This window comes from Elgaria multicarinata, chromosome 1 (genome assembly GCF_023053635.1).
Source record: "Elgaria multicarinata webbii isolate HBS135686 ecotype San Diego chromosome 1, rElgMul1.1.pri, whole genome shotgun sequence".
In the NCBI taxonomy this organism is placed as follows: Eukaryota; Metazoa; Chordata; class Lepidosauria; order Squamata; family Anguidae; genus Elgaria; species Elgaria multicarinata.
In genome coordinates this window covers 148,454,564-148,468,275 of record NC_086171.1, presented here as the reverse complement: position 1 = coordinate 148,468,275, position 13,712 = coordinate 148,454,564, and the positions used below count along the sequence as shown (strand labels likewise).

General features: G+C 41.5%; 1 protein-coding gene and 1 long non-coding RNA gene across 2 annotated transcripts in view; one reads left to right on the top strand and one right to left on the bottom strand.

Moving 5' to 3' along the window:
• Positions 1–5,777, bottom strand: part of FAF1 (Fas associated factor 1) — a 201,166-nt gene extending 195,389 nt beyond the window's left edge. Inside the window, exon 1 of the mRNA XM_063139063.1 lies at positions 5,672–5,777. Within this exon, the coding sequence (XP_062995133.1) occupies positions 5,672–5,716 (45 nt within the window). The 5' untranslated portion in view covers positions 5,717–5,777. The remainder of the gene's footprint in view (positions 1–5,671) is intronic.
• Positions 5,778–6,124: 347 nt separating this feature from the next.
• LOC134407346 (uncharacterized) lies at positions 6,125–11,824 on the top strand. Its single transcript, XR_010026033.1, has 3 exons — positions 6,125–6,382; positions 10,241–10,360; positions 11,150–11,824. It is a non-coding gene; the product is annotated as an uncharacterized LOC134407346 (long non-coding RNA).
• Positions 11,825–13,712: the final 1,888 nt, after the last annotated feature.

The following is a 13,712-nucleotide window of genomic DNA, read 5'->3' as shown; positions in this document are numbered from 1 at the left end:
GATCTCATGGTACTCCAGAGCAGGGGGGGAAGAGAACAGGAAGATCACCTTCCTGTCACACTCTCCAGTACAAGTAGAATTCAACTATTATTATTATTATTATTACTACTACTACTACTACTACTACAATAACAACATTTGTAGCCTGCCCTATATCACAAGAATCTAAGGGATAAAATCATACAAACAATATAAAACAATAAATATACACAGCTAAAAACAAATTAAACCATTAATAAGCAAAAACCAGTATAGAATTTAAAAACAGTAAAACCAATTAAAACAATTAAAACTATGTACAGGCTTAGTGAATTTAGCCATCAAAGGCTTTGTTAAAAAGCCACGACTTAACTTGCCGCCGAAATGGAGCCAGCGCCAACACCAGTCAGGCCTCCATGGTGAGGGCATTCCACAGCCAGGGTGCCACAACAGAGAAAGCCCTCTCCCACGTCCCACCATAGCGTATGTCTTGCATTAGTGGGACACAGAGGAGGGCTCCTTCAACAGATCTCAAATCTCAGGCAGGCATATATAGGGAGAGGCACTCCCTCAACTATCGAGGTCCCAGGCCATTTAGGGCTTTAATCGTCATTACCAACACCTTGAATTCTGACCAGAAGCATATAGGCAGCCAGTGCAATTCCTTTAAGACCGGTGTTATATGGTCTCTGTGAGATGTACTGGTCAGCAGTCTAGCTGCTGCATTTTGCACCAGCTGCAACTTCAGAGTCATCTTCAAGGGCAGCCCCACGTAGAGTGCATTGCAGTAGTCTAATATGGAAGTTACCAATGCATGCACTACTGTGGCTAGGTTATCCTTGTCCAGGAAAGGCCAAAGCTGACTCCAAGTACTCTGGGCCACAGAGTCCACCTGGGCTTCCAGTGACAAGAATGGATCTAGGAATACTCCCAAGCTATGCACCTGCTCCTTCAGGGGGAGTGCAACCCCATCCAGAACAGGTCGTTTACCCAATTCCCCGACTTTGGAACCACCAATCCACAGAGCTTCCATCTTATCAAGATTCAGCTTATTTAACCCTCATCCAGCCCATTATAGCCCCCAGGCACTCATCCAGCACCTTCACTGCCCCAACTGACTCTGATGACAAGGAGAAATAGTATCATCAGCATACTGATGGCACCCAACCCCATGGGTGAGGGTGCTGGGTGAGGTCACCCAATGACCTCACCCAGCAACTTCATACAGATGTTGAACAGCATGTGGGATAGAATAGAACCCTGTGGCACCCCACAGCTTAATGGTCATGGGGTGGAACAGTAATCCCCCAATACCACTCTCTGGAATTGGCCCTGCAAGTAGGACCAGAACCACAGAAACACAGTGTCTCCTACTCCCCCATCTCACAGAGCTGATCCAGTAAGATACCATGATCAATGGTATCAAAAGCCGCTGAGAGATTCAGGAAGATCAACAGGGTAGCACTCCCCATGTAGGACATTAGTCAGAGCAGCCAGGGCTGTTTCAGTGTCATGCCCTGGCCTGTAATCAGACTGAAATGGGTCCAGATAATCAGTTTCCTCCAAGAATGTCTGAAGCTGCCCAGCCACCACACGCTCAAGCACCTTGCCCAAAAAGGGGATATCAGAGATAGCGCAATAGTTCTCACAAACATCTGGGTCCAGGGAGGGCCTCTTTCAAGACAGCAGGCACCACCCCCTGACAGACTGAGGCATTTACCATCCCCTGGACCCACTCAATCAATCCACCTCTGCTAGATTGTATTAGCCAAGATGGGCAAGGCTCAAGCTTACATGTGGTGGGAGGGACTGATCCAAGAGTCCTTTCCACATCAGGCTGCAACAACCGGAACTGATCCCAGGAAACATGACCAGATGGGGCACTGGACACTTCCTCAGGCTCTGCAATAACTGTGGCATCAAGTTCTGAACTACATGCTAATATGTATCCAATCTATTGCACAGACCTCAACATTATTATGCAGAAACAGAAGAAAATCATATTTTAGAGGGCATGCTTAGAAATGAATATCTATATAATGTTACTAACACCCTTTCAATTATTCTTTCAATTATTCAATTATTCGTTTTTAAAAATGTTCTATTTTTTCCCTTATTCGTTGCGCTTTCATGGGGAAAGGGTTTTTTTCCCCTTTATAGTTCCAGGGCTTCCCTTTTCCATGTAAAGCCTCTACATTAGAAGTTCTTTAATGTTTGTTTAGATCAGTGTTTCCCAACCTGATGCCCTCCAGATATTTGGAGGGATTCCTAAAACACATGCCAACTAAACACATGTTAATCCTAGAAGTTGCATTTGTTTTTGGCTTACAAGTACTGTATTCATATTTCAATTAACAGTTGTGCAAACACATTTAAGAACACATCAAAACAACATCCAAAGAGTAAAATCAAATCTTGTTGTGGTCAAATAATAAATTATTAATTTATTTATTACATTTATATCCCATCTTTTTTCCTCTAAGGAACCCAAGGCAGCGTACATAATCCTCCTCCCCTCCATGTTATCCTCACAACAACAACCCTGTGAGGTAGGTTGTGCTGAGAGTCTGTGACTGCCCCAAAGTCACTCAGTGGGTTTCCATGGCTGAGTGGGGACTAGAATCCGGATCTCCTGACTCCCAGTCCAACACCTTAGCCACTACACCACACTGACTCTCATAGAATAATGCACTGGGACCTGAAAGACCTGGATTCTACTCCCATTTTAGGTCATCTGCAACATGAATATGCTTGCCTATTCATAAATAAATCCAGCAGATTTCAGTGGCAATTATTCCCGGGTAAGTATACATAGAATTGTAGCCTTACTCAAGAATATATTTCAAGGGAACAAGGCTATACATGTTTAGAGAGGGAAAAAGTCCTACAATTCCCAGCATTCCTCAGCCAGCCATACTGGCTGAGGAATGCTGGGAGATGAAGGCCTTTTTTTTTTACTGTCTCCATATGCATAGGATTATGTCCTTGGTTATACGTAGTTAGAAGTCAGTTGGGTTTATATCTAAGTAAATGTTATTTAGGACAAAAACGTAGGTGACCTTGGGAAGTCATTAATTCTCAGCTTCACAATCTGTAAAAATGGATGATCTATCTGAATAAATTCTGAGGATTAGTAAAATATATCTACAAGGATATTACACAAAATTAAGTGATGAATGAGTAACCCTATGCATGTTTACTTAAAAACAAGTCCCATTGTATTCAATGGGCTTTACTTCCAGATATGTTTAGGATTGTAGCCTAAATATTTCTGTAATAATCATAAGTAATAAACTGTCATTAATACAGGACTTCAATGAGATTAAATGTAAGACCTATTCAGGCAAGCAAGAACTATCATTGTTAACTTAAGAGTGCACCCTATGGGTTGCATTCCTGTTAGAGGGAAGCCTCTGTAAACTACATTTTAACCTTACCAAAATCAGATTTATGATGTTGCTGGGCAGGGCGGGGGAAGGTAGTGGAGGAAAAATTATTATGGTATCACAAACTTCTGACCCAAAAAAACCAATGGATGATGGGTTGCAGTTTGTTAGACAATGCCCCAATTTTACCAATTGTAAGACTAAGTTTAAATATAAGAAGGCTTTTTATCTATTTATAAGGCAACAGATTTTATGGCTGTCAGCACATTTATTCAGAACTTTTATATAGACATTCAAATACATTTTAATACAAATATACCACAAAAGTGGACTTCAATCAAAAGTTCAGGCCTGAGTTGGTTCAGCAAGACCAGACTATCCCTGTTCAAGCACAGCGGGAAATTCAGAATTTCACTGAACTCGCTGATGGTTTCCTGAACAAGCTTCCTGATCCTATGAAATTATCTTCTTCCAGAATTCTTTAATGGAAATATCTAACATATTATTTTACTTCTTCACATAAATAAATATTCCTTAATGTTTTCCTCACATTTAAAATAAGAAAGGAATTTCCATGGAGTTTTTGTTAAATTTAAAAGTATACATGTGTGTCTGACTATCAAAGGCTGACTCTTGATCCTGAACAGTTTCAATGGGAAACAAAGGCCAATACAGGTTCACTCAGAAGCGAGTACAATCAGACTTTCATACTAGTAAGTGTGCTTAAGACTGCAATGTTTTCATTTTACCAGTTATATTTTCAGTATTGTGATGTGACATGTCGCCCATTAAATATGTACCCATTCCATTTTCTATGAAAGAGAGAATTAAAATATGTCTTGATCATCATTTTAAAAATCACATGCATTTATATAAACCAAAACAAAAGTGACATTACTTTGTTTTTAATGATAACAGACAAACTTCTAGTAAGATAACCTTAACCTAAAACTATTCATAAAAACAGACCTATCTACTGCTTTAAGGCTGCAATACTATACACACTTACACAAGAGTAAATTCCACTGAGTTCAGTAAAGCTAGGGTGACCATATGAAAAGGATTGCTCCAGTATCTTTAACAGTTGCATAGAAAAGGGAATTTCAGCAGGTGTCATTTGTACATATGGAGAACCTGGTGAAATTCCCACTTCATCACCACAGTTAAAGCTGCAGGCGCTATACTAGAGTGACCAGATTTAAAAGAGGGCAGGGCACCTGCAGCTTTAACTGTTGTGATGAAGACGAAATTTCACCAGGTTCCCCATATATACAAATGACACCTGTTAAAATTTCCTTTTCTATGCAACTGTTAAAGATACAGGAGCCCTGTCCTCCTTTTCATATGGTCACCCTAGTAAAGCTTACTTTTGAATAGACATGTACAGGACTGCATTGTACAGGATCCCAGTACCTAGGGGTAAGCAGCATGATATAAGAAAATGCTGCTTTTCCTAAATATATGCACATATTTGGGTTTTGGATCTTATCCTACAGACTCAGAAAAGTTAATGCTAGCAAATATCCTCAGATATAACCCTAATGAGAAAACTGTTTGCTAACTGAAATTATGGAGAAACAATATCAAATGTGAACCGCCCAGAGAGTTTTTGCTATGGGGCGGTATACAAATGTAATAAACAAATAAAATAAATAAATATTATAAAACAAGGCACTCAACCGATGAAGTCAAACAGAAGCACTAAATACTTCTTTGAGAAGATACATCCTGGGACGTTTAAAATATTTTTTAATGCAAAGAGCATTAGTGGATTATTTTATTTTTACTCCAGATGCCTTTCCCACACCAGCCCCTTTTTAACCTTTCTTCTCATGCCATAGGTATGGTCCCTTGAAATGTGGGCAGTTCTCTTATAATGACAGCATTTTCTTTCCTGCCCAGTTAAATGTATTATTAAAAGCTTACAGAGGTGGTGAGAATGAACCAGGAAAGATGAAGAATACAAATAGAAGATTTTAAACAACAACAACAGACATAAACCTCTGCGTGGGGTGATTTTTCTTTGTAAAGGACAAAAATAAACGTCTTATTTATAATTGAAACAGCCTTTTTTTAAGCCCTGTTCATGTTCCTCGGATGACTGAAAACTGGATACACAGGATAAACTGTTTCAAATTTTGTTGTTCCCCTGCTGTTTCAGAAACGAGCTCACCATTCCAGAGCTTAAAGCCTTCCCACCAAAGCACAGGAAGCAGAAAAACAGAGAGAAAAGGAAGCAGAGAAAGAAAGAGAGAGATCACGATGAGAATATGGTAGCAGCGGAGGTGCTGGAATTTGAAATTTACCTGAAAATCAGCCAGTATCATTTCTCTATCCATGTTGGACGCCATTGCAGCCGGCAGTGTCCCCTCCTGCTGCCTGAACTATGCACCTGGAGGTTGCTGCTGGCGAGAACTGGGCTCAAGGGAGTTGGGGGGGGTGGGGAGGGGGAGGGAGGGAAGAGAAAGAAGACTAAGATCTCATCTAAAACTCCAAAACTCGGTCAATCTCTCAGAGCTGATCCCCAAATACACCTCCTTCTCCCAGGATCCGCTGTCCTCGCGACTAGGCACGGAGAAAAGGAAAGGGAGAGACTGGGAATCCGAGGGATACAAGGCAACCCTTCAGCCCTGCCTTTAATATGGTTTTAAAAAAAAAAGGCGAGGAACCTCTAGACTAGAGCTGCTTCCTCCCTGCCTTGCAAGCGGCTGTCGCACATTTTGCCTGTCATTGAGGTCGCAAAGAGACGCTTTCCGGCTGCCACGTGACTCGTGTTCCTGTCAAATGCTGGCTGGGCTGGGCGGAGAGAAAGCGGAGCGGAGTTGTGTAAGAGCAGTAAAATTAGCCCTCGGGAGGAGCGGAACGGACCGGTCGGCGGGCGTCGTTCGCTGCGCGTCAAGGGACCGGCTTGCACCGGGCAGAGGAAGGAGAGCGTGGAGTGCGGCGGGGCCGCCGCCGCGGTGGTGGTGGTGCCCTTCCTTTCTTTCGGGACGGGGCGGTGCAGGAGCTGCAACAAGGTGACTTCGACAAAGGGCTGCTAGTGTAAATGAGGAATTTCAGGCACGGAGAGGAGGGTTTGCGCTGTGCTTTCATGGAGCTGTCGTAAATTCACTCTCCCCGCCTCCCACCCCGCGCGTATGTGCTGCTGCTTGTGCCCTCTCTGCGCCACGGCGTAAACAGATTCCCCCTCTCCCCACCCTCCCCTGCTCGACAGAGGGAAGCTCCAGCGTGAGGACGAATGCGGGAGAGCGGCAGCAACGCGGAACAGCCCCCGACCCTATTGTATGCCTCTCGGGAGTAAGTGGAGGCCGCGATCCTATTCCCTGTTGTCGTTGAAATGAGCGGGGCTTACTTCCGAATAAACATACGCAGACTCGAACAACGGGGGTGGGGTATCTCCAAGTAAGCCGGGCTGCAGCCTTTGGGAATTGGAGGCTATGCGCTGTAGTCCTCATCTACACCAAGCAGGATATTGCAGTATGAAAGCGGTATAAAAAAGGCAGGAGACACACCAAGCAGGATATAGTGATATGAAAGCGGTGTATAGTATGTGCCAATGGGCCCCAACAGTTGTCAGTGCACTTCAATACTGCTATAAAGCAGTAGTGTGGCTTCTGCCTTTTATATACTGCTTTCCTACCACTTTCAGAGTGCAATATCCTGCTTGGTGTAGATGCGGCCTCTGTTAAAGCCGTCTTATCACTTTGCAGATGGTTTTGTCGGTTCTTAATTTCGGGGTGGGTTGATAGAGAAACTTGTCAACTACAGGTACAAGCTGCTGTACCTAGCTGCAAGATGAGCAGGAATTAAGGAGGTGATGCTTTTGCCTGGCATGGAGATGCAACTGATAACATCTTGTCCTGTTGAATTGGTGTAATTTATGCAGTTGTTAAAGGAACAGGAGCCCCCCTACCTTTTTTTTTTTTAAAAAAAGTGGCAATTCTTTTTTTAACTCTTAGTAATGTGGTTCTTTAGTAGTCAGCTGGCAGTAGAAAACCATCTCAACCTATTCCTGTAAAGTAATTCAATATAAGTTCTGCTGCACTACTGCTACCATACGATCCAGCCACACCACTCTGTAAGTCTATTCATACCATAGAGGTTATCCACATACATCCAGATCTTGTAAATGGTTTGACATGCATTGCATATTACTGAATGTGTGCTAGCTACACTCACATTGAGCAGTATAGTATTAAAATACGAATACTATAAAATAACTTGTGGCCCTCTGGATGTATCAGCCTACAACTTGGCTATGCTGGCTAGAGCTGATGGGAGTTATAGGCCAAAATATCTAGATAGTCACAAGTTGCCCAACCCTGTTATAAAAGGTTGACTGACACTAGGGAGACTTGTCACCATGAGTTCATGATCAAAGATGAATTTGAATTGAGTTTCCCACATCAACTGCCACTCCACTTATGTGCTGGAGCACTATTTCTCAACTGTTGAGATGGAATCTAGCATTAAGCATTGGATCACTTTTGCAGTGTTGAAAGTCAGTAGGCAGAGAGTACCCGCATATGGTTCAGAGCTTAGTACCACTATAAGCATTACATATTTTTTTTAAAAAAATTGAGAGGTGCTCAGTGAGCTTTGCTGAAAGAAGAAGGCTGGAGCTGCAGAATCAAGAATAACTCTACCAGTAAGGTTTTTTTCCTACTTCCATCATGGTGCTTAAGACCAGTACCAGAGATTTTAAAAAAGGGGAACATTTGAATTTTTAAGTTTTGATATGGCAGCTTTGCCAATGCTAAATTTCTGACATTTCCCAACTCAAGAATGTGTGGTTGTTATTTTTTTAATTCTTTTATTTTTTTGTGGGTGATATTTTTATTTATTTATAACAGCACTGAAGGCTGCTACTCTGCCAGTTCTCAGGAGGCAAACTCAATGTGCCCTAGCTTTAAGGTTGATGAGCTTAATTTGGACCAGTGTTCAAGCCCAAGGCATATTTTCAATACTTGATTTCATATCTGGAACATATGACGAAACCATAAAAATAGTTTCTATACATGTACATAGTACATTTCTGTGACACTGAACAATATGACATGCACCTACACAGCTACAATTAAAGGGGAAGGCATCTAGGTAAAAGTGTGACTCCAGATATGTTTAAGGCCTAGCATCCTTCATTTTAATTTTGAAAATTAAGCACTGAACTACATTTAGCAGGCAATGATGTGTACTATGTTACTGGTCCAATACCCAGATTTACTGTGCTATCCTATGCCTGTTTACTCAGAAGTAATTCCCACTGACAGTTGGAGCTTAGGGTGACCAGTGCCCCTCATGGATGTTTCTGCATATATAGATGGTTGCACTATCTTCCACTGTGAGCCCCCTTTTGCAAAATATCCATATCCATGATGAGTTCACCAGAGAGAACATAATTTGCCATGGAAATCAGAAGGAGAAACTGTAAACAGTCTCTCCTCTCCTGCCTGGCAGTGAGAAAATAAACTGAGTCACAGTGAAACAAATCCTGTTGATTTCTGTGGAACTTGTTTTTATATGTGTCCTAACATTGCTTTGTACTTCATTAAATATGTGTATGTGGAACTAAATCTTTGATATTGATAAAACCCTAAAATAAATGTGAATCATATTGGTTGATCTTGACTCTTTATGTATGTGGCTCAGCTGATTTAGTCTCACTAATATGAAAACGAATGGTGGTCCTTTCAAGGCCTTTCCTGGCTATGGCTGCAGTCCGTGAGCTTTTTAAAAATAGTACTTTCCAGTTCACTTCACTGAGAACAGTGGGATGTGTATGCACGAATATGCCAATTCAGATTCTACTACCTGCAGATTTCCATTACAATTAAGTTCTCCTTTATTCATCCTGGTATTTTAGAGTAGCTCCCTGCAGGAAGTGAATTTGATTACCTTGCTAAGTGGACTGCTCATCATTTAGATGGTGATGAAAGTTTCTTAGTTATTTCACACCTACTTCCTGACAACTACCAATGAAGCCTAGATTTACCTGCCTAGCAAGCTGAACCTGTCAAGCATGACAAAGTCACACTCTCTAAGTGTTTTGTTTACATGGCTATTATATTCATGCGTGCCCTGTTAAGATATAACTTGGGTCTAGCAACAAGTCACCAGAGCAAACAAGAAAATCTTTCTTGTCAGTTTGCTTGACATCTAAACAATGCACCTCTTTCTGACCATTTATCTAAACATAAATGAGTCCTTGGGGAGGAAACAAGTGGGAGATTTATGTACCTTCCTCCTTTCCAAGTGCATATGCTCATACTTATTTATTTATTTATTTATTTATTTAAGTATTTTTAACTTATAAGCACAGAGAGGCAAACCACAAGTTCCCAGTGGGGTATATATTATTTAGATAAAGCAAGTAATTTGGATTGCCAGGTTCAGACACAGAATTCCTGTACCTTTTAGACCTGCATAGAAATGGAAAGTCCATCAGGTGTCATTTCTCTTATCACTACAACACAAACAAAAAAGCCTGGCCTGGCAGATATTTCCATTATTTGCAGCCCTTGAAGGGAGAGAAAGTTGCACCCTCCATATTGAGGCCGTGAAAAATCACTCCAAACTGCAGTTCTGAATTTGCATTCTATTCACCATGCAGTTGTGTGGAATTGCTTCATGCCAGAATCAGGCGGTAGCGGCAGCATGGAGTTTCTCCACGCAATTGGGCTAAATGACAAAAACAGCATTTAAATATTGTGGCTACAACCCACAGAAGCATTTTTGACAGCCTTTGTGTGGGAGATGTAACATTCAAATCAGCACTTTAGATCTGGACTTGGCAACCCTACAAATGATAGAATGCAAAATGTTAGTGGTAGCAATATAGTACCATTGCCATGATGATCCATGATTTTGCCTTTTAGACAAACGCATCTTTATGAAGGAAGAAGATAAAAGAAGTTGATGATGGCAGGAAATTATGTACAGAAGCTCCACTCCCTAGAGTTCCTCTGCTAGTGACCCTCAACCAAAAACATATAGAGGTTGGAAATACTAGATGCAAGCCAGTAATTACCTCATTAAGGACATTAATTTGACTTGTTATTAAAGGGGCCTATGATTGTCTATAAAACCTTAACTGTCTAGAACATACCTTTGATTACTCGTCTGTTCTCTCTGTCCTGCTTCAACAAAATTTCATGCAAGGTGGAACTAGTGAGAGAAGGTCAGTGGGATTTTAGCTCCACAGGTGAAACTGGTTTTCAGAGGCTGCCTCTGCTGCAGTAACCTAAGTTTCTCTAAATCTATTTTGTAAAACCTTGGTTCTCCCATGAAATACTTCCTCACAGTTTCCATCTCTTGTCTTCCTATGTATGTATATAACCACTTTGCTTCTTTAACTAGCATCATGAATTCTGTCTGCCTTGGTCAATCTTCTATGTAATCTATGGTGACACAAAAGCCCCCAAGGTCAAAAACAAATCAGTCACAAGCTGATACTGACTGTAGCAGGAATGACAAAATGCTGCACGGAGTTTAGATGTGTGTCTGGCTTTTTAATTACTTCTTGATGCTTTTATCAAGAGATGTATACAAACCCCTTCAGAGCCCATATGCTTCCCTGCTGAGTATCAGAGACAGAAAGACAGGAATGAAAACTAAAAACAAAGGAGTAGAAGGGATACAAGGTTAACTGCAGAACTGTATACATTACTGAGAAGTAAGTCCTATTGAGTTCAACGGGGCTTATTCCCTAGTAAGTGGATACAGGGTTGCAACTTAAGAGTTAAATGGGTTCTATACATACAATCAACAGTTTCTTTTCTCCACAGGAAGGGACCAGAACATGGATGAGAGAAATGGAAGGGACTTCAGGATCCAGACTCAAAAAGATAACCAATAGACAATGGTTATCCCACCCACCCCATATATACAGCCATGGTTATTTTTGATATAAACTTCTATTACACACTTTGGGTAAATTGTATTAGAACTGATAGAAGAAACAACTATTACAGTGTTCTGCATTTTTAAAAATATCAGACATCAGAGTTTGTCATTAAATAAATGTTGTGGAACACACAACCAGCAGTTTTGAGCCAAACAGGGTATATATTTAGCTGCAAATATGTCCACCCACACATTATTATAAAGTGGCTTTTTTAAAACAAAAACAAAAGTTGAAAAGCAAGTTTTGAAAATTGGGTGAAAGCCATTTTGTGTTCAGACTTTAAAATTGTTGCATTGTCAACAATGTTGCACCATCATCCACAGATAACAGCTGCGTTTGAGTGTTAGTGAGTTAAGGCTCCTATGGACAATGTTGGAAGAGGCTTATAGACATCTTTTAAGGCATATTGAATCCAGCCAAAAATATAAAGGAAGATCTGAAATGAGGTAAATGTATATTATGTAAAAGCACACCTGGTCTTAGTTTATAGAAAAAACAAGTACAATTGTTTTCCCACTCATCCAATAAAAAGTATGATTTTCCAGAAAGGAAACAATATTTTAATATTTGCTCTTCTAATTATGTGGGAATGAAAGGTTTTAAGTTCTTTTCCCATTATTCACTGCTAGTAGCTGACGTCTCAGTACATCCAATGGTATCACGATAAACCCCATAATAAATTGCAAACCTGTGTAGGGATCATGTTACTTCTGTGTTTAATACATCTACCATATCAAGGTTCTAAATAAATATTTAGTAGTGGTGCTTATGGGGACTAAAATGTAAAATCAGGTCAGTAAATACACTCCTTTCCTTTTCTTTTTTTGGTAAGAGTTTGATCCTATGTATGTTTCTTTAGAAGTAGGTCCCACTGGACTAACTGGCTTATTTCTGAGTTAACATACATAGGATCAGTCTGTAAGGCTTCAGTCCTTCGCACTCTTACTAGAGAACGTCCCCGTATTCTCTGTGGCAGTTGTTCAGTTAGACTCAATCATAATGTTACAGAGGTCCCCTTCCTTAGATGGTCATGTGTATTACTTTGCTTACTACAAAATGTAGACCCTAAACCTGTTGAGTTTAGGGGCCCATCTGCTCGTACTGCTGAGTGGAGTCCTGAATTTTGGACCCAAGGTCCTACCGTAATGCTACCACTGCTCAGGGCAATGTCAGCAGGACTGCACTGCAAATTTTTCTCTAGACCAGGCATCGGCAACCTTTTTTTCCATCTTGAGGCCCACACTCCCTCATGGATAATCTGTTGAGGGCTGCATGTTGGCAGTGGGTAGGGCCCAGGCCAGCAGTGGGCAAGGCCAGAGCCAAAAGTGGGTACATCACCACTTTTCTCTTTCTGTATTCATGTACTACTGGTGGACCAGCCAAAGGCAGCTGGTTGGCCACTACGTGAAAAGAATGCTAGATTAGGGTGACCATATGAAAAGGAGGACAGGGCTCTTGTATCTTTAACAGTTGTATTGAAAAGGGGATTTCAGCAGGTGTCATTTGTATATATGGAGAACCTGGTGAAATTTCCTCTTCATCACAATAGTTAAAGCTGCAGGTGCCCTGCCCTCTTTTAAATCTGGTCACTCTAGTATAGCTTCTGCAGCTTTAACTGTTTCACCAGGTTCTCCATATGTACAAATGACACCTGCTGAAATTCCCTTTTCTATGCAACCATTAAAGATACAGGAGCCCTGTCCTCCTTTTCATATGGTCACCCTACCTATAATCTACACAGCATCTTCTACACCACATGCTCACCCTTCCTGCTGTCTTCACAGCAGGTATCAGCAATCTCCTGCTATAAACAGGTAATGCAGTTCAAGAAGTAAAGGAGTTATGACTGTGCGGAAACCTTAGACTATCGGGCTGCCTCGACGGCCCCACCCTGACACTGCGTTCTTCCTGAAGCCCGCAGTTTTTCTCCTGCGGGGTTGTGTTGGGTAATCCCCATGCCGAGGAAAGAGTGCAGAGTTTCCAGCAGTCATCCAGATACTAGAGCCCCTCGCCCCACTCTCTTCCTGGCTTTTGTGATGAATTGGAGGTCGCCTTCAGCCAGGACTGCCATCTCCAGATCAGCCATGGTGCAAGATCAGATGGTGGAAGAGACAGAGTAACCTCACTCCCAACTGAAAGGTCAAGGTAAGTCCCTGACTTTTTAACCACACATCTTTGCAGAAAAGCCCACGGTGGCTGGGAATCTGCGGCTGCAAAATTGACACAGTGCTGATTCGTAGCCACTGCATGGCTTTGAACACATTTAGACATCCCCCCAGAACATACCTTCTTTTCCTTCAGCTACTGTTTCCCACACAGTAAATGCTAAACAAAGGGTGAGACTGCATGTGCATGTTTAGCATTCAGTGACTGCAAAATTCAGTGATGTCTTACACATATTAAAAGGTTATTATGGAACATCGACTATCACTTCATGCCCAATA